Below are 20,186 nucleotides of genomic sequence, written 5' to 3'. Positions count from 1 at the left end.
CCAGGTGTAAACAGGGCCTAAGTTTCCATCCACCTGTTTTTATGTGGATTTTCAGTTTGTACACTAAAAACCTGAGTGGATACACAGGAAATTGAAATAAACTCTAAACATGTAAAAGTGTTTCCTGTTGTCTGAGGTGTAAAAATTGTTTGTGGATAAAAACAGAAACAGACTTAGTGAATAAATGATGACATACATGAAGTATGTGACTTAAAGTTCTTGGGACCACTGGCACTCCACCATTTGACTTCATTCATTTGTGGGATTTTAACTGAACTTTTATTAGGGGACTGCATGCTCTTTTGTTCTGTAAACAACGGAGAGCCATCGAACTCAGTATCCCACAGTCCCCGGAGGTGTGAACTCCCCCCATGGACCCAGCTTCCAGCTACCATTAGTCAGTCTGACCTGTGACCTGCGATGTCACCAGGTCAACAAAACCCCAGCTCGGCCATTGTTCTCACTCTCTCTCCTCCAGGAATTCTTCCAAAGCAGCAGGCGGCTGCTGCTGTCTCCCTCTCAGTGTGGCCTGCTAACAGCAAACACACAGGAGAACTGAACTCTCTCTCTTACAGAATGCGTAAGATTTCTGCAACAATAGTTACCGCCAACAGCTACTACACAAAGTCTGCCAACTAACTTTAAGAAGTAACTGTAAGGAGAATAACAGACAGAGCGACTGGTTCCTCCATCTGCCCAGACAGACTACACAGCAAGGACTTTTCTTCAATCGGAAGATTAAAAACATTCTTCCCTGCCAGGCTCATCCAATGGAACCACCAGATAACAAGGAGGACTTCAAAGCAACCTTCTTTCCCTCCATGGACTGGTGGCGTAATTGGGCATTACATAGCTTCACATAGCTTAACAATGATTAAGCTTGATTTATTTTCTCTGAGTTTTATTGTTGTGATGTGCTTCCCCCTGTTAGGATTTGGTAGCCACATGCTAAGTTGATGTTAGTTAATGTTATGCTTCACACAGACAGTTTCTCTGCATGCTAACTAACTCTCTTTTAACCTGGCAACGTTTATCCTACACAGTTCACACATCCACTCTAATTTGACTTTTAACAGAGACATACTCTTTATCAAACATGGCCTGGCCACCATTTTGAATTTGATTTCTTTAGTTTGATGCCATTTTGCACCCAAGCAGCCATTTTGGATCTCACACACACACATGCCCTTTTGTTCTGTAGTTTAGTGCATTTAGAATAAGACTTCATATTGTGTGTTTTTGGTTTTATTATCTTTTAATAAATGCTTGTGTATAGTTATGCTGGTTTCTTTAATGTGCACAAGAGTGAGTAATTTGCCAACCTCTGCTATGTTGAACTCCATATCCTTTAACCTACTATCTATTAATGGTCATTTTGGTTATAGTTATTAATTTAATTATTAATTGAAGTATTTTATGTGACTGAATCAATTCATTTGGCTATCCTATCCCTTGCACCCGAGGACTTCATTAATTAAAGTTATTATTTATGATTATCTTTGATAATTCTAATATCCATAATTAATTTATTGCACCTAGACAATTGGGTGCCCCTTTAACCATTGTAAATCCTGAAAATATCAGATCTGTGTGGAGCGATGAGGAGACTGTAACATTCCTCACATTAAGACATGAAACTAACAGAAATGTCATGTTTCCCACATGGTTTTCCATCGTCTGAGCTTTGACTGGAGCTTCTTCTGCAATGGTTTAATGGCACGAACTGGAGAATTATCTCCATCAGCTGTTTATCTCCATCAACCAATGAACTCATTCTCATCGTTCACACAACAGGAGTGGATGGAAACAAGCATTCAGTCATATTTTGACCATTTTCTGGAAATTCTGTTAAAATTTGAGCCTCATTTAGATGGAACTTGACTAATGACACAGAGAAAACAACCTTCAAAAACCTTCAACAGCAGAGATGAACTGTTGGTCACAAGCTGTCACTGTTGCTCCTTTGGATAGAAACTAACATGGAAATATGAAATCTGTTCAGGTTCAGGCTGAATGTCTGAAGAACGACATCTTCTTATTGTTCACATGTTGTGATGTTGTTTCTAAAATGTGTGTAATATTTTGTGTGTGTGTGTTGTTTATCAAATGCTGTGTATAATTCTCTGTATGTGTGTGTGTTGTTTCAGAGATGCTTTGTTGAAGATGAGGGAGGTGTATGAACGAAGTCCTCAGATGGGTGACGCCGAAAGCTTGGAGCCTCGACTGGAGGAAGTGAAACAAAGTCTGCAGAAACTGGAGGACGAGCTGAGGAGGAACCAAGTTTGTACTATAAATACTACATAGTACAACTGTATATAAACACAGTTTACACACAGTTCATGTGTATACACACAGTACAAAATGTGAAAATTGAAACTGCAGAGACTGGAAATACTGTACACACATAGTACACACACAGTATACACATGCTGTACTATATATACATTAAGTTTAAGTTATTTATTTGTCATATGCACAACAATTAGAGTGAAGCAGTCATTGGCAATGGAATTCTTGTCCCCAGGCTCCCTCCAATAATGCTCATACAATATGTATAAAAACAAAATCACACAAGTAAAATGAGAAAAAGAGAATCTAAGAAAAAGACATGAATAGTGCAGAATTAAAAGTATAGGAATAAAATATACTGTATATAAAATACAATAAAATAATATACAATATAAAAAATAATGGATGTGGATGCTGTGGTACCGTCTGCCAGACAGCAGCAGGCAAAATAGTGTGGCTGGGGTGGTTGGGGTCTCCATCCTGGTGGTGTGCTGTGCAGTTTTCACCACCCTCTGTAATACCTTACGGTTGAGGGCGGTGCAACAGCCAGTCAGGATACTCTCAATAGTGCACCTGTAGAAGTAGCAGAGTATCCTGGAGTCCATGTTGAGGTTTTTCAGCCTGCGGAGGAAGAAGAGCTGATGTCTCGCTGTCTTTGATTAGGCCGATGACGGTCTTGTCGTCAGCACAAGCAACTTAATGATGGTGTTGGAGCTGTGGGTGGCCATGCAGTCGTGCGTGATCAGGGAGTACAGGAGAGGGCTGAACATGCAGCCCTGAGGGGCGCCGGTGTTGAGAGTCAGGGTGGAGGATGTGGTGCTGCCTTTGCACACGGCCTGGAGTCTGCGCGTCAGGAAGTTCAGGATCCAATCACAGAGGGTGGTGTTGAGCCCTGGCTAGGTCTCTGAGCTTGATGACGAGCTTGGATGGCACAATCCATTTGGTTTGTATACAAATTGTAGTGGGTCCAGTGAGTCAGGGAAGGAGGTGATGAATGTTTTGACTAACCACTCGAAACACTTCATGATGGTGGAGGTGAGTGCTACTGGGCAGTCGTTGTTCAGGCAGAGGGTTTTGGTCTTTTATTTATTTTATTCATTTATTTATTTTTTATTTGAAAAGGGACAATGTACATTAATCAACATTTAAACAAATGTAAATGCACCCTAGTTAGCTGAAAGGCTCATTTTCATCAGCAGTCCCTTTACCTGATGTTGTTGGGCATCCTAGACCTATAATAAAAATAGTACAATATGTACAATAGTTAAAAATATACTACATTATGGTAAAAAGCATATATAATACAGTTAAACAGGGAACATTTTGGACTTGAAACATGTGGAGACTAAAGACATTACAGATATATACACAAATGAACTGTACTATATACAGTGGGGCAAAAAAGTATTTAGTCAGCCACCAATTGTGCAAGTTCTCCCACTTAAAAAGATGAGAGAGGCCTGTAATTTTTATCATAGGTACACTTCAACTATGACAGTCAGAATGGGCAGAAAGAATCCAGGAAATCACATTGTAGGATTTTTAATGAATTAATTGGTAAATCATGGTGGAAAATAAATATTTGGTCAATAACAAAAGTTAATTTCAATACTTTGTTATATACCCTCTGTTGGCAATGACAGAGCTCAAACGTTTTCTGTAAGTCTTCACATGGTTTTCACACACTGTTGCAGGTATTTTGGCCCATGCAGATCTCCTCTAGAGCAGTGATGTTTTGGGGCTGTCGCTGGGCAACATGGACTTTCAACTCCCTCCAAAGATTTTCTATGGGGTTGAGATCTGGAGACTGGCTAGGCCACTCCAGGACCTTGAAATGCTTCTTACGAAGCCACTCCTTCGTTGCTCAGGCGGTGTGTTTGGGATCATTGTCATGCTGAAAGACCCAGCCACGTTTCATCTTCAATGCCCTTGCTGATGGAAGGAGGTTTTCACTCAAAATCTCACGATACATGGTCCCATTCATTCTTTCCTTTACACAGATCAGTCGCCCTGGTCCCTTTGCAGAAAAACAGCCCCAAAACATGATGTTTCCACTCCCATGCTTCACAGTAGGTATGGTGTTCTTTGGATGCAACTCAGCATTCTTTCTCCTCCAAACACGACAAGTTGAGTTTTTACCAAAAAGTTCTATTTTGGTTTCATCTGACCATATGGCATTCTCCCAATCCTCTTCTGGATCATCCAAATGCTCTCTAGCAAACTTCAGACGGGCCTGGACATGTACTGGCTTAAGCAGGGGGACACGTCTGGCACTGCAGGATTTGAGTCCCTGGCGGCGTAGTGTGTTACTGATGGTAGCCTTTGTTACTTTGGTCCCAGCTCTCTGCAGGTCATTCACTAGGTCCCCCCGTGTGGTTCTGAGATTTTTGCTCACCGTTCTTGTGATCATTTTGACCCCACGGGGTGAGATCTTGCGTGGAGCCCCAGATCGAGGGAGATTATCAGTGGTCTTGTATGTCTTCCATTTTCTAATACTTGCTCCCACAGTTGATTTCTTCACACCAAGCTGCTTACCTATTGCAGATTCAGTCTTCCCAGCCTGGTGCAGGTCTACCATTTTGTTTCTGGTGTTCTTTGACAGCTCTTTGGTCTTGGCCATAGAGGAGTTTGGAGTGTGACGGTTGTGGACAGGTGTCTTTTATACTAATAACGAGTTCAAACAGGTGCCATTAATACAGGTAACGAGTGGAGGACAGAGGAGCCTCTTAAAGAAGAAGTTACAGGTCTGTGAGAAATCTTGCTTGTTTGTAGGTGACCAAATACTTTTTTTTACCGAGGAATTTACCAATTAATTCATTAAAAATCCTAAAATGTGATTTCCTGGATTATTTCCCCCCCTTCTGACTCTCATAGTTGAAGTGTACCTATGATGAAAATTACAGGCCTCTCTCATATTTTTAAGTGGGAAAACTTGCACAATTGGTGGCTGACTAAATACTTTTTTGCCCCACTGTAGACACATATTACAAACAATATATAGATGGTTCCAGTTTGGATTCAGTTCCCAGTTGGCAAAATATATGGATTCATTAAGTCCTGACACAAACAAATCTCTTATCAAACCTTTTATCACTCATCACTCTTTTTCAGTAGCAAAGAGCGGCGTTTTTCAAACTGTGAAAGACGAGAGGCAAGTGTGAGGTGAAAGGGACAGGTGCATTTAGTTATTGTAGTTTGGTCGCTCACCAATGCGGTCAGCAGTTGGAGCTAAAACACTTTGTGCCCGATTGCCACAATTTGCGTCAAAAATCGCCCTCCTTCTCGGAGTCGTAACTCAGTCAAATCTGAACACACAGACACTAAACATATATTTTTAGATTCAGTGTAACTTACACTGATATCATTATCTCTGATGTGATCGTGAATAAACGTCCATAAATCTGCTTAGAAATAATAGAAAAGAGAATCATGTTTTTAAGTTTTCTTCAAAGTAATCCAGTGATAGTTGTCTGTAAATCCATGAGTACACTGCAAACAGAAACTGCTAATAGTTAATTTAGCATACTTTTAATGGAGCCAGTTTGACAAGATGGAAACAAATATAGGATTTGGGGGGGGGGTGAATGTGATGTTGCCTGCTAGTTTCTGGGGTGGAGTGTCTTAGGGTACGTCACAGATTTTTCACAGATTGGATCATGATCAATAGATAGAGTAATAAAGTCACTGTACATGTAATTTACTAACTCACAAAAGTGGATTATGTCTTCCTCGGAGTCCCACAAAGCTCCATACTGAGCTCAGTTTAATTCAGTTTGTATCTGCTGACCCTCATTTCAACAGGGTCCTACCACTGTGTCTGTGTATGTTAATGTATGTTAATGCCTATGTTAATATTTATGTTAGTGTAGCATTAATACCACTTAATAAAGGCTGCACCAAAAGTATGTAACGATAATTAATAAGCCTCAAAGGGACACACCAAAAATATGCATCGTAAACACAATTGGTACAAAAGATTAAGAAGAGTGATTGCTCTGAACTATCCAATTAATTAATACAGTCTCACTTCTGGAGGTTGCTACTAAGTGACCCCTGTACAGTGACTGCAATACTTCATACATACAAACCATATAATCAACTTCTTTATAAATGAAAGGTTTATTAAACATAAAGCATAAACATATACAGCGATGAACAATTAATAAATGAATGAGGTCCACCATATACCAGATAAGCAGTGAAGGATATCTTGGCAATATGGATTAACTTGTGGAAACACAGGAGACCACTAAGTGGATGAAAACTCTATCGTTAACCAATGAAATTCACCGAAGGCACCGTTCAGCAGCTGAGAGCCAGTTGGGAAGCACAAGTGAAATACTTGAAGCAATTCCATATCATTTCTATCATGATGGGAGATCCTACTTATGACCTAAAGCTTCTTAATTACTCTTAGTAATCTATAGCATCAACCCCAATATCACATGAAAAGTAAAGTTTCACCTGGTGGCTCAGATGGCCAAGGGAGAAGTTGCGCTGGAAGGGGAGGATCGATTATTTTCGTGTGGACCAGATGTCTGGAGCTCTCAGGCATCCTCGGGTGCGCTCGGTCCCACGTGGCAACTCTGCTTGAGTCGGCCATCTCTCTCTCAGCAGGCAGCAGGATGATAACAAAAGTGCAGAGTATGTACATATGGATAGTGGTAATAAATAGAATGAACAGTAAGGGGTAGATATGAATACGCTAAGATATATACAGTATGAACATGTGCAGAAGTTACAGTAGGCACAAGTAGTAAGTACAAGTAGTGGCAATAGTGAGATATTATATACAGAAGAAACAGCTGGATGAAATATATATCTACAATTTGTGTGTGTGTGTTAGTGTATACACTATAGATCAGATATATGTAGTATAGACAGTAGTATAAATATGTATGGTATGAGTGTTTGCTCAGTAGTGAGTAAGTGTGAGCCAGCACCCAGTGAGGCAGAGTCAGTCATTGTGCAAATGTTCAGTTACTGGAGGAAGATGTGCGGAAGGTGTCCCTGGCGATGCTGCACACCCTCCGCTGAGACTGCTTTTGCTGGACAGTTTTAATGGCAGGAATTTGAGAAGTGGTGATGCGTTAGGGCAGTTTTCACCGCCCTCTTCAGTGCTTTTTTCGGTCCGAGACAGATCAGTTGCCATATCATACTGTGGTGCAGTTGGTTAGGATGCTCTCAGTGATGCAGTGAGAGACAGATAGACTTCTTCAGTCTCCTCAGGAAGAAGAGACACTGGTGAGCCTTCTTGACCAGGGTCGAAGTGTTGAGGAGATCATAGAAAAGGTTTCAGTCGTAGTCATCTGGACACTGTTTTCAGAATCAAGACGTTTCGGCTCCCATCCGGAAGTCATTCTCAATTGTGAAAAAATGGGACGGGAACTAGAAATTTAAGCTACTCTGTGTTACATAAGCCCTGTCCTCAGGAAGGAATATACCTGAGTATCTTTTGATTAGCTAGTTTCACCTGAAACTGACCTAATTGTTTCCATGATGGCCCAGTAATTGGGCCTATTGTTTTCTGGCTGCACCTACCTCATCACTGTTAAGTACCTGATTAGCATATGATTGGCGTGACCAAGGTGCTAATACACTGTGATAGGCTTTGGGCAGATTGAATCTCAGACCACCATTTCTGTTCAAAGAGGGGTTTTCTTTTTTCACAAAAATGGCTTCCTTGACGCCCCATTCAAACCAACTCTTCTCTCTACTTTGAATCTTCACCTCGCTGTCTTCAAATGTGTGGTTTGTAGCTTTTAGATGCAAATGCACGGCGCTCTGTAATCCTGAGTTAGCGTGTTGTCTGTACTGATAAAGTCTTTTGTGAAGTGGCTGTTTAGTCTCACCTATGTGCCGTTCTTTGCAGTTTTCCTCACTGCATTGAATGGAGTAAACTACATTGCTCTGTTTTTGTGTGGGCATCTTGTCCTTAGGGTGAACGAGTTTCTGTCTTAAAGTGCAGATGTTGAGGGACCTCAGCCTCCTCTAAAAGTAGAGACAGCTCTGTCCCTTCTTGTAGAGGGCTTCAGTGTCCTTAGCCCAGTTCAGTTTATTGTCAATGTACACTCCCAGATGGTTCTGCTCACACCATGTGACAAAGTTACCCACTATAGCCCTGTACCCAGCCTCCTCACCCTTGCTGATGCATCCAACTATAGCAGTCATCTGAAGATGGCAGGACTTTGTGTGGTAGTTGAAGTCTGTGGTGTAGAGGGTGAAGAGGAAGGGAGACAGCCAGGACTGTCCCCTGTGGGACCCAAGTGTTGTTAATGTCTGTTTGTATTTATGTGTGTTTGTATAGGCATGGCTGTCGGAGGCGGACAGCAGACTGTCTGATCACAGCAGTAGAAGACAGAGTGGAGGTTGTGGGTTAAATTCCCAGGCGACGACACCAGGCAGCAGCAGCCTGAAACAGCTGGACAACCGCAGTCCAGCCAGCAGAGAGAGGTATTGATTACTGATTACTGATTATTGTTAACAGTCTGAAATGCATCAGAGTGATTGCCCCGTTATACTTGCCTGCAAGTCTAGTTCTTCTTCCGACATTTTCAGACACACAGACTCACTGTTCATAGACTCTAAACATTATTAAACCTTTCTCTCTGTGTACCTGTCTCTCTATGTCTGCCTGTCTGTCTGTCTCTCTACATCTCTCTCTGGTCTACTTGTCTCTCTCCCTCTGCCTGTCTCTGTCTCCTCAGTCCTGATGGCAGCTACACTGAAGACCACAGTGCAGAGCTTCACTTTAAGTCTCGTAGTTCAGAGTTTGATGACGACTTTGATGATGAAGAACCGTTACCAAGTATCGGCACCTGCAAGTCCCTATACCCCTTTCAAGGTACTTTTATTTTAATGCATTTAGTTCTACTGTTAGTACATCATCTGACATACAGGTACAAAGTGATGTCACCCGGGGTCAGACAGGGTTTTTCAGCATCAGACATTGTTGCCCAGGTGACCATTAGTGTTAGTGTAGATTATAATAATTTTGCCACGATATGCCTGTCTCAAACAAATTTCTTTGATCAAGACTAAAACCCTCGAGTCGGCACAGACGTCAGAACGTGTTGTCTAGTCCGAGCTGTTCAGAGACGAGTCTTTACCTCATTGTCCGTTTTTTCAGATGCTACCAATTTAATTAAATTTTATTTATATAGCACCAACTAAGTTATCTCATTGCACTTGTCCTATAGAGCAAGTCTAGACCGTACTCTTTATAATATTATTTACAGAGACCCCACAATTCCCACCATGAGCAAGCACTTGGCGACAGAGGCAAGGAAAAGAAACCTTGAGCAGAACCAGACTCAGGGTGGGCGGCCATCTGCCGCTGCCGGGTGGTTTGAGAGAGAGAGGGTTTGAGAGAGGAGAGCATGCAGTAGCACAATTAGTTAGGAGTTAATGTCCTGTCTCTTTACTGTAGATAACAGGAAGTCATATCAGCAGAAAGGATGAGGGTCAGACTGCTGCACATCCAGGATTTAACCTGATCTACCACCATCAGCCTGAACAGATATTGACTGTTTTATAAAAAATCGTCTCTGGTTTTTCTATCAATAAAGGTTTCAGAGGTCAGCAGGTATAACACCTGAACACCTCTGCAGTAACTTTATCTGATCCAGACTTCTGTTCTGTTTTAGTAAAGTTTAAACTGATTCTGATTAATCAGACCAAATGTTGAGTTCTCTTCTGGTGCTACTGGGTTCCACTCTGGTTCTCTGTGGTCTGAACATGTTGCTATTGATCTTCTGCAGGTCAGAATGAAGGCACTCTGTCAATGGTGGAGGGAGAACTACTTTCTGTGGTGGAAGAGGACAAAGGTGACGGTTGGACCAGAGTGCGGAGGAACTTGGAGGAGGAGGGATATGTCCCCACCTCCTACATCAAAGTCTTCCTGGACAGCAGCGCCAAAGGTGCCATGACCTACATATGACCTTCATATGACCTTCACATGACCTACATATATATTATATTACCTTTTATTTAAACTCGAAAAATCAAGGATGGCCCTCATTTACAATGATGCTGCGTAACAATAATAAAAGATACAGATAAAAGAAAACAATGAATTAAAACAAGTATTTAAATATAGTTCATAAAAGATACAGCCAAACTAGCATAGAAGAGATATAAGATGGCAACTTCCCAATAAGAGCCTTGTAAATAAACAAATACATATGCTTATCACATCTCTCAGACAGAGAAGACCACCCAACTTTTCCACACAGGATGTAATAAATGCTATAAACATTACCAGTAATTAATTAATTAATTAATTAAAGTAATTAAGAGCAGAATGATAAACAACATCAAAGGGCTTAAGAGTAGAGGCAGAGGCATGCCTATAAATCACATCCCCATAATCCATAACAGAGAAAAACAGCTTCAGCAGTCCTTTTCCTACAAAACATAGGAAAGTTAGTTCTATAAAAAAACATTTTTTGTCGTAATTTGTTGACAAGATTGTCTGTATATTTGAATGTGAGTTTTTCATCTATCCAAATACCAAGGTATTTATATTCTGTAACTCTCTCAATGTTGGATCCTTGTACAGTGGAAATACAAAAGTTTTTGCAGTACAATATCATCTGCGTATAAATGTGCATGGGAATTAGTTAAAAATGACATAATATTAAAATAAATTGTAAAAAGAACTGGACCTAGAATTGAACCTTGTGGAACACCCTTAGTAATCGATAAAAACTCTAAACTAACAGCTCCCAAGTTCACTGACTGCTGCCAATCTGACAGGTAATCCAGGAACCATGCACAAGCAGTTGAATTCAAACTAACTTTACTTAAAATATGTAAAAGCAAAGGATGATCAACAGTGTCAAATGCCTTGCAAAGGCATAACAGCACAATGTTTTTTCACAACCAAGGCATTGACAATGTCATACGCAACCATAGTGATGGCAGAAATAGTTTATGCATAGACCTGAACCCAGATTAATGCGGGCTCAGAACAGAATTAGTGATGAGAATTTTTTTTAATGTTGACAGTTTATGAGTGACTCTAGAATTTTAGCTAAACAAGGCAATTTGAATATTGATCAACTATAATTATTTGGATCACTCCTATCTCCACCCTTAACGGGACAACATGAGCTGTTTTCCAGACTCTCAGAACAATACCAGTAGAAATAGAAAGGTTAAAAATGTGAGTTAATTGCTCAGCAATTAGTAGAGCAGAAAGATGAAGAAAATGAGGATCCAATTGTCTTCTCTTCACGTGTGTGTTCCTAATACATGCAATAGGGCAATGATCACTAATACCTAAGTCGAAAATTCCACTTGCAATGATTTTGTCACTCCTATTTGAAAAAATATAATCAATTAGAGTAGATCGTAAAGGGTTCTTCAGATTAGGCCTGGTGGATTCATTGATCAATTGAGATAATTTGTGGCTTAATTAAAGTAATTAAGAGCAGAATGATAAACAACATCAAAGGGCTTAAGAGTAGAGGCAGAGGCATGCCTATAAATCACATCCCCATAATCCATAACAGAGAAAAACAGCTTCAGCAGTCCTTTTCCTACAAAACATAGGAAAGTTAGTTCTATAAAAAAACATTTTTTGTCGTAATTTGTTGACAAGATTGTCTGTATATTTGAATGTGAGTTTTTCATCTATCCAAATACCAAGGTATTTATATTCTGTAACTCTCTCAATGTTGGATCCTTGTACAGTGGAAATACAAAAGTTTTTGCAGTACAATATCATCTGCGTATAAATGTGCATGGGAATTAGTTAAAAATGACATAATATTAAAATAAATTGTAAAAAGAACTGGACCTAGAATTGAACCTTGTGGAACACCCTTAGTAATCGATAAAAACTCTAAACTAACAGCTCCCAAGTTCACTGACTGCTGCCAATCTGACAGGTAATCCAGGAACCATGCACAAGCAGTTGAATTCAAACTAACTTTACTTAAAATATGTAAAAGCAAAGGATGATCAACAGTGTCAAATGCCTTGCAAAGGCATAACAGCACAATGTTTTTTCACAACCAAGGCATTGACAATGTCATACGCAACCATAGTGATGGCAGAAATAGTTTATGCATAGACCTGAACCCAGATTAATGCGGGCTCAGAACAGAATTAGTGATGAGAATTTTTTTTAATGTTGACAGTTTATGAGTGACTCTAGAATTTTAGCTAAACAAGGCAATTTGAATATTGATCAACTATAATTATTTGGATCACTCCTATCTCCACCCTTAACGGGACAACATGAGCTGTTTTCCAGACTCTCAGAACAATACCAGTAGAAATAGAAAGGTTAAAAATGTGAGTTAATTGCTCAGCAATTAGTAGAGCAGAAAGATGAAGAAAATGAGGATCCAATTGTCTTCTCTTCACGTGTGTGTTCCTAATACATGCAATAGGGCAATGATCACTAATACCTAAGTCGAAAATTCCACTTGCAATGATTTTGTCACTCCTATTTGAAAAAATATAATCAATTAGAGTAGATCGTAAAGGGTTCTTCAGATTAGGCCTGGTGGATTCATTGATCAATTGAGATAATTTGTGGCTGGAAGAAACCTCCTTTTAAATAAGCAACCAATCAATGTCCAAAAACAATAATTTCTAAGTTAGAATACTGAGAAAATAACTCAAATAATCAATCAGAATCAGAAATACTTTATTGATCCCCAAGGGGAAACTCTTTGACCTAGCATCAGCTGAAGGACGTCTATAAATTCCAATTACAACAGGCCCACTGTTTATCTTAAGGGCAATAAATTCAAAACATTTGGGCACTGTGACAGCATGTAGAATACAAACAGAAAAACAAGATTTGACATAGATGGCCACACCACTGCCCCTTCCATATGACCGTCACATGAATTGTAAATGGACTGCATTTATATAACACCTTTCTAGTCTTCCGACCACTCAAAGCACTTTGGGAAGCCGGGATCGAACCGCCGATCTTCCGATTATTGGACGACCCGCTCTATCTCTAAGCCACAGCCGCCCCATACGACCTTCACGTGACTTTTTAATGACCTCTACATATGACTTTCACAGGACCTCTACATGACCTATATCTGACCTCAATTTGACTTTTAATCACCTGCATATGCTTTAAGTAACTGCTACATGACTCTTAAACGACATCCATGTGACCTTTTAAATGACATCTACATGACCTCTACTTGACTTTAAGTGACCTCTTGTTAAGCATGTACCGATGCTAGTCTTTGACCTCCAGATGAACTTTGACCTTTCTTATATAAACCTTAAGTAATCCTGACCCCTACCCACCTGATGACCTCTGTGACCTTTGAACTTTGACCATTGATCTCTGAATGACAACATGTTGGTTGCTATGGTTACAGCAGTAGCCTGTCTGTGTCTATATGTGCTCTGCCTGTCTATGTGCTGAACACTACCTGTTGTTTTTCTGCTGCTGTTTGTTTTCTGAGGGAAACGTCACACCTGTGTGACACAACTGTACACCTGTAGGGCAAGTGTGTCTCATCTCAGGCTCTACCTCAATGGGGGCGTGGCCTACAGTGGACTAAACCTTCTCCTCACACATCTATGGAGACCAGACTGATGATGCATTTAGGTGCTCCTGAAACACCTGGTCACATGATCAGTTCACAGACTGATGAGAAGCACCTGAATGCTACATGTGCAACTGATTTTAAGTGAATGCTCTGAACAGACCAGTGTGCAGTGCATTGTGGGATGCTGAAGATAATTTCTATCTTTACTGACAGACAGTAGGTCTTTCTCAATCTGCGTTCTTGTCTGTTCTTTTGTTCTTGTGAAACATCAGTCAATTACTGTTCACATTCAAAGTCACATCTAGTTCAGTCTGAATGACCTGAAGAGGTCTCACTCCACCTGTTTTATCAGGATACTTTAGACCAGATTCCCAGGTTGCATTTCACATCAGTCAGCAGCGATGGAGGAGATTTTGAGTCAGGCTCCTAACTGTTATAATGTTTGTCCTTGGGCTGGTATTATGTCATTAAATTAAGTTTTGATATTTTAAGTAGTAAAATATCATAGTAACCGTTTAGATTTTGTATATGTGGTCAGTTTATTAAAATAATGTCTGTTTGAAAATTTGCTCTGATGTTTTCTGAGATGTGAGGACCAACCGGACATCTCAGCAGCTAGCAGCCAGACTCCTGAGCTGGGCCAGTTAATGTCTGTTGTCGATGTTAGAAATGTTAGAGCCGTGACAAATCTGTTTTCATTCATGTCGAAAATAAAACTCCATCAGACGGAGCTCCATCATGAATGTGTGGTTGTTGATTTTTTGTGGATTCAGTCTCTGATGGAAATTTGTTTAAAAGCGGATTTTTGTGTTGTCACCAGCAACACCATCAGTGTCCAATCACATTAAACATATATATGGACTATGGTGATGTTATCTGTAGACACGCCTCTGCCTCCACTCTTTAACCTCTAGATTCAGTTTAGCACTCCGCCCTAAGATTTCTTACCGGTGACAGTTATTCTACTCATTGCATCTTGTATGAAAAGGTTGGGTGGGCATCTTTAACACTAAGACGTGACAGGCATTGGGTTCTATTTATTTATAAAGCCCTTAAAGGCAACTTGCCACAATATATCGCTTCCTTATTAAACTGGTCCTAGTAATTGGTTGAAGCTCGATGTCAAACGTGTGCGTGCAAACACTAAATTTGGGAAAACTGCTGTTGGTTTTTGTGCTGCACACACTTGGAACATTTTACAACACACACTAAAGCTCAAAACAGTCATACCTACAGCTCAATTTAAAACCATGATACAAACTGCTCCTCACTTGAATGTAACTGTTTTTAACTGTTCTGTTGCTGTTTGTTTGTTTTCTCGTTACTTATTTTTTGTGTGTATTTATTCTGTTTGTACTCTCGACATCATTGAAAATGACGGCATGCCCTCAGTGATTCCTCGAGATTTAAATAAACTCATCCACCCACTCATCCGACTCGTCCACCATGACATCAACATTTAAACTCTGATGATGATGATTGAAGTATTTTCACCCAGAGGACAAATGACTGATACAGCAATACACTACTTGGCCAGAAGTATGTGGACACCAGATACTTTTGAAATAGCAGTTCTTGTGATGAATCATTAATAGACCAAGTCATAACCATCACTCTTTATGACATAGATGTCAGTAGACAGACAGGCAGATAGATTATAAACTAGAAACCTGTTAATCTACAGTTTCTGTCACCAACATGAACCGTAAGTGTTTCATCAGACCTCATTAACTGAATCAACTGATGTTGAGTACAAATGCGTATTTATTAAATCAGTTATTGATGCTGTAAACGATTCATTCAGTCAACACTGCTTCATGGTTTTGTTTTTTCAACTTCACTTTGTCTTTTTATTTTCACATCACCTACTAACTTCTTCTGCAAAACACAACTGCTTACTATTAATAATTCTTTTCATTACTGAATAATCTGCTGATTATTTTCTCAATTAATTGATGATTTGGTCTATGAAATGTCAAAAGTGGACCAAGGTGTCCAAGGTGACGTCTTCAAATGTCGTATTTTGTGCATAAGCCAAAGATATTCCGTTTACTGTCATATAAAACAGAGAAAAACAGAAAATATTGTTGAAGTTTAATTTTAAAAGATCTGATGTCTGTCCGATAAATTAAATACAAACTACTAAAAAACATGTAACAAACCTCTGACCTTTGAACCTTTTCCCTCTTTGACATCAGAAAACTTATATATATAAATATAAGTATAAATTTAGTACCAGCAGTATGATCGTTCTGAGTGTAGTTTTAGTGAAGTCGTCAGTGTTTGAGCTGCAGACAGCAGCAGTCTGACTTCCTGTCTCGCTCTACCAGCTCTAACATATCTACCTGTCTGTCTGTCTCTCTGTCTGTCTGCCTGTCTATCTTGTAGGATTTGTGCAGAGTAGTCGGCTAGTCTAGCACAGTAATCGACCAGTGAGGACGTCTCGCCACAGGAAGTGATGTGCTCTGAGGAAGGCCGGTAACAGCTTTTCATTGGACAGTTTAACTCTTCAGATATCTCGACCAATCAGATGACAGACTGCTGTCGATACGTGATGGAGGAAAACATCTACTGGTGACTGAGAAATCGATTAAAGATCAATCAGATATCAGATATTAGACAGGTCCTAAACACTCTGATCCATATAATCTGTATTTACTGTAAATCCAGATTATCACATTAATCATTACTCATCACCAGATCATCTTTTTTATCTTTATTTGTTCAAATGGGAATAAATCCACATAATGTTTCATGAAAGAGTTTTTAAAGAGCAGTTTCATAACCGGAATCATTAATCAACAGTAATCATTAAATTTAGATGAAGAAAATATGATGTTCTGATCAAATTTATCACATGTTTGAGCCCAAAATTATGAATTTATCTTTTTTGTTCAGTTCTTTAAACATTTGTTCTGATGTGAAAACTGAGTTTCTGTAATTTATCCGTTTGAAAGTTTTTCTGATTCCCTGACAAACTGACCAGAGTTCAGTTTAACTTGCTGTATTCAAACTATGAGGAATTATGAAAAATCCAAATGTAAACTTTTCAAAATGTATGTTTGTAAAAATGTTTTATTGAAAAGAAAATGTAAAATGGTGGACGATCCTTCCTGTTGGCCGATGAAAACATTAAAGTTTAAAGATTAAAGAGAAACTGAACATCTTGTTTCTGTCCACCTCACATCTCACTGCAGTGATGTCACAGTGTGCTCCAGGTTTTGTCAGTACACTGTGACATCACTGTGGATGTGGTCAGAAGTGAAACACTTTAAAGGACATTTTATACTGTGTGAAGTTTAAACTTTACAGTTTAAAACAAAAGTTTAAAAAATGTAAGTTTAAACTTTACAGTGAAGTTTAAACAGTGTAATATCGACTGTGTGTTAATATAAACTGTAGCTGCACAGGTGTAGTCCCGCCCCCTGCAAACCTTCTTATATTAGCCACGCCCCCAGAATAACCAGCCCATATTAACCAGCCCCCTGAGCCCATCCCCCTGCTTGTTGATCAATGATCATGTTATTGATTGTGTGAAATGTGAAACTTATTTATTTTATAGTGAGATATTGATCAGTTATTGATTTTTTTTATTTTTTATTGAGACGTGAGGCTGCTGATTGCGCTCTTTTCAACTTCCTGTGTGTTAAACTTTCAAAATAAAATACATTCTGAATCAAACACTGAGTCTGTTCGCAGTCTTCATCCAGAATCTGTTGCTCAGAGACACTGGCAGAAATATTCAGAGTGAACCAGCAACCTTCTACCTCAGCTGATTAAACTCTCAGGTGTTTCCCTTTGTAACGTTTTGCTTTAATGAGAAACTTACCTGCTCTGACCTTTGACCTCTCACCTCTGACCCTCTCATCCTCTGAGCTCTCTGTGAGGTGGTGAGACTCTTTTCAGGAACATCACAGATGATGGTCCACCTGATGATGATCTGATGTTTTTGCCACAAAACATTTTAATCACAGGTTCAACATAAGTCTATTAAATAAATGTAAAAAATCACTAAATCCGCAAAGATTGTTTCTATAGTTTAGAATTTAGAAATTGGGTTTGTTTTGATAGATTAATATTAATATATTAATAACAAATATTTATTAAAGGATCAAATTAGTTTCCAGTTCATATTTGAACTGTGAATATTGAAATAGTGTTTATCGTGAGGAGTCTGTTTTTGCATTTTATACATAGCAACAGATTTACACATTACAGGTGGACGCCAACAGGGAGGCAGAAAAGGGGAAGACCAAAAGCAACGCGGAGAACAACGGTTGATGCTGAGCTGGAGGAGACGGGTCTCTCCTGGGACCAGGCCGGGACCTGGGACCAGGCCGGAGCTGTGGCCAAAGACAGACTCCAGCGCCAGAAGCAGATTGTTGCGGCCTTAAATTCCTTCCCAGAACGAAGAGGATTAAGTAAGTGAGTGAGTGTGAAAACAGTTTCAGTGTTAAAACCTAAGAACAGAGAATTGACAGTCAGATGATCAAATGTTTTTACTTCTAAATGAGAACTTTTATTTATTAATATCTGTGAATCATCTTTACATATTTTAAACTTAATTTCCTTTGTTTCTCTGTGTGTGAGTGTGCTGAGACACACACGGACAGAGAAGGAGGAGTCAATGGGCAGTGAGTGATGTCATGTGTCTCCATGGTAACCGTTGTGTTGTTAGTAACTGTAGTGTTTTGATCAGTCAGTCATGGAGGAGCAGAGAGTTCAAACCTGCGACGTTTACAGAACGGATCCAAACCTGCCGCACAGATTCAACAACCCTGACTGTTTCCGTGGTTACAGGTACAGTAACTAACTAGTTATACTCAGAGTTGAACTAGTTTACTGTCAGTTCATCTGATGCAGCGACAGAAAGAGCGAGTTTACTTCTGAGAGTCTGAAACAAAGAACACAAAAACTGTCCGTACTTCTGTAGTATTACTATTGCTAGTACTACTTATTATTAATACTGCCGCTACTGCTAATATTACTAATGCTACTATTACTTTGATTAAGGTGGTACTTCTGTACTGCTGCTGTATGTGTTACAGTTAGTACTGTTATTATCACTTCTACTACTCATTAGTATTAGATAGTGTACTTTATTATTGTTTAACTTCCTTACTGTTATAGAAATAACTGCTGCTCATAATATCACTGCTAATACATGTTGTACTGCATGTTCTAATACTGCAACTGTAACTCTGCTGTTTGTGTTTCAGTCAGAACATCAGTCACCCACTTTATCGAACATCAAACCAAACATACGGCAGCAAGAAGCCATCTGTACATGAGATACAGGTGAGAGACAGACAGGCAGACAGACTGCGAGGCAGACAGCTGCTCTCCAGTTAAACTTCACATCAGATCAAACACTTTGATCAAATGTTTCTACTTTTACTGACTGTTTTTCTCAGTTTGAAGTTTTTATGATTCACCTAGTTTTTAAGTATTTTTTTCCACCCAGTTTTTTATACAGTAAATATTTATTAACAGGAAGTTTAACACAGACTGGACACTAAAATAAATCAAGTAAATCCATTTATAAATTTTAAAATTATAAATTCAAATAAGTTCAATTAAATTAAGATGTTACATTTATGTGTCTGAGTTTTTTGTTTTGTGAGTTTCACCTTTTCAAACATAGAAAGAGTTCAGTTGATGATCTCAGAGGACGTCTGTGTGCGTTTCAGACTCAGTTTAAAGTCAATTCCCGTCAGTTTTCGGAGGCGATGCTGCAGAGCGGGATGTACCACGATAACGGCTTCAACACATCTGTGGAGAGGAGCAGAGTGATGGTTTCCACGGCAACCCAGAAAAACAGAGTCAACCTCCATCGTTACTATCACTACGGGGACAAAAGCAATGACCGTGATGGCAACAACAAGTAAAGAAACAGAAGAATATGGTTATGCAGAATAAGGCATTAATAACTGCTTTTTAATGACTAATAAAGAACCAACAAGCTACTAATATGCATGCTAATAAGCAACTTGTTAACAGTGAATATGTGTACCCTAATATAAAGTGTTACCAAATATCAATATAATATAATGACAGCTGTTATGTTACTCACAGTTTCAGATTTAACCCTTCATGCAAATGTAATACTGAGATTTAACCAGCAGATGTCAACAGCTTAAGTGTTTCAGAAAGTTTTCTCCACCACCAACACTGACCTCTACTTACTGTCAGCTCATTTATTATATATTTAATATATTAAATACTAACAGAAGATCATTAGAAAAATAAATAACATGTTTTTCTCACCAACTCTGAACAATCTGCTGTGAAAATACTGTAATTATCTTCATGCCAACGGAGTAAATGTGAATGTTCATTAAAGTAAAATCAGTTTGATCAGTT

The 20,186-nt window shown here is 39.2% G+C and overlaps 2 protein-coding genes across 6 annotated transcripts in view; both read left to right on the top strand.

Annotated features, from left to right (window-relative positions):
- Window positions 1-17,504, top strand: part of fnbp1a (formin binding protein 1a) — a 57,708-nt gene extending 40,204 nt beyond the window's left edge. For all 5 annotated transcript variants that reach the window (XM_044196515.1, XM_044196514.1, XM_044196512.1 and 2 more), the window contains 5 exons: window positions 2,148-2,280; window positions 8,597-8,742; window positions 8,997-9,133; window positions 10,050-10,208; window positions 16,212-17,504. In XM_044196515.1, coding sequence (XP_044052450.1) covers window positions 2,148-2,280; window positions 8,597-8,742; window positions 8,997-9,133; window positions 10,050-10,208; window positions 16,212-16,240 — 604 coding nt within the window. In that variant the 3' untranslated portion in view covers window positions 16,241-17,504. The remainder of the gene's footprint in view (window positions 1-2,147; window positions 2,281-8,596; window positions 8,743-8,996; window positions 9,134-10,049; window positions 10,209-16,211) is intronic.
- Window positions 17,505-18,477: 973 nt separating this feature from the next.
- Window positions 18,478-20,186, top strand: lg5h9orf116 (linkage group 5 C9orf116 homolog). Its single transcript, XM_044197379.1, has 3 exons — window positions 18,478-18,623; window positions 19,043-19,121; window positions 19,514-20,186. The coding sequence occupies exons 1-3, from the start codon at window positions 18,529-18,531 to the stop codon at window positions 19,709-19,711; spliced, it is 372 nt and encodes a 123-aa protein (XP_044053314.1). The 5' UTR covers window positions 18,478-18,528; the 3' UTR covers window positions 19,712-20,186.

This window comes from Siniperca chuatsi, linkage group LG5 (genome assembly GCF_020085105.1).
Source record: "Siniperca chuatsi isolate FFG_IHB_CAS linkage group LG5, ASM2008510v1, whole genome shotgun sequence".
Classification (NCBI taxonomy): domain Eukaryota; kingdom Metazoa; phylum Chordata; class Actinopteri; order Centrarchiformes; family Sinipercidae; genus Siniperca; species Siniperca chuatsi.
This window is presented reverse-complemented; position numbering and strand designations above follow the sequence as displayed.

What these genes read in the sequence shown, in the direction of transcription:
- lg5h9orf116 (XM_044197379.1), top strand. Translation starts at nt 18,529, where the DNA reads ATGGAGGAGCAGAGAGTTCAAACCTGCGACGTTTACAGAACGGATCCA. An exon ending in GACTGTTTCCGTGGTTACAG is followed by an intron (nt 18,624 to 19,042) that starts GTACAGTAACTA and finishes TTTGTGTTTCAG; the next exon opens with TCAGAACATCAGTCACCCAC. An exon ending in CATCTGTACATGAGATACAG is followed by an intron (nt 19,122 to 19,513) that starts GTGAGAGACAGA and finishes TGTGCGTTTCAG; the next exon opens with ACTCAGTTTAAAGTCAATTC.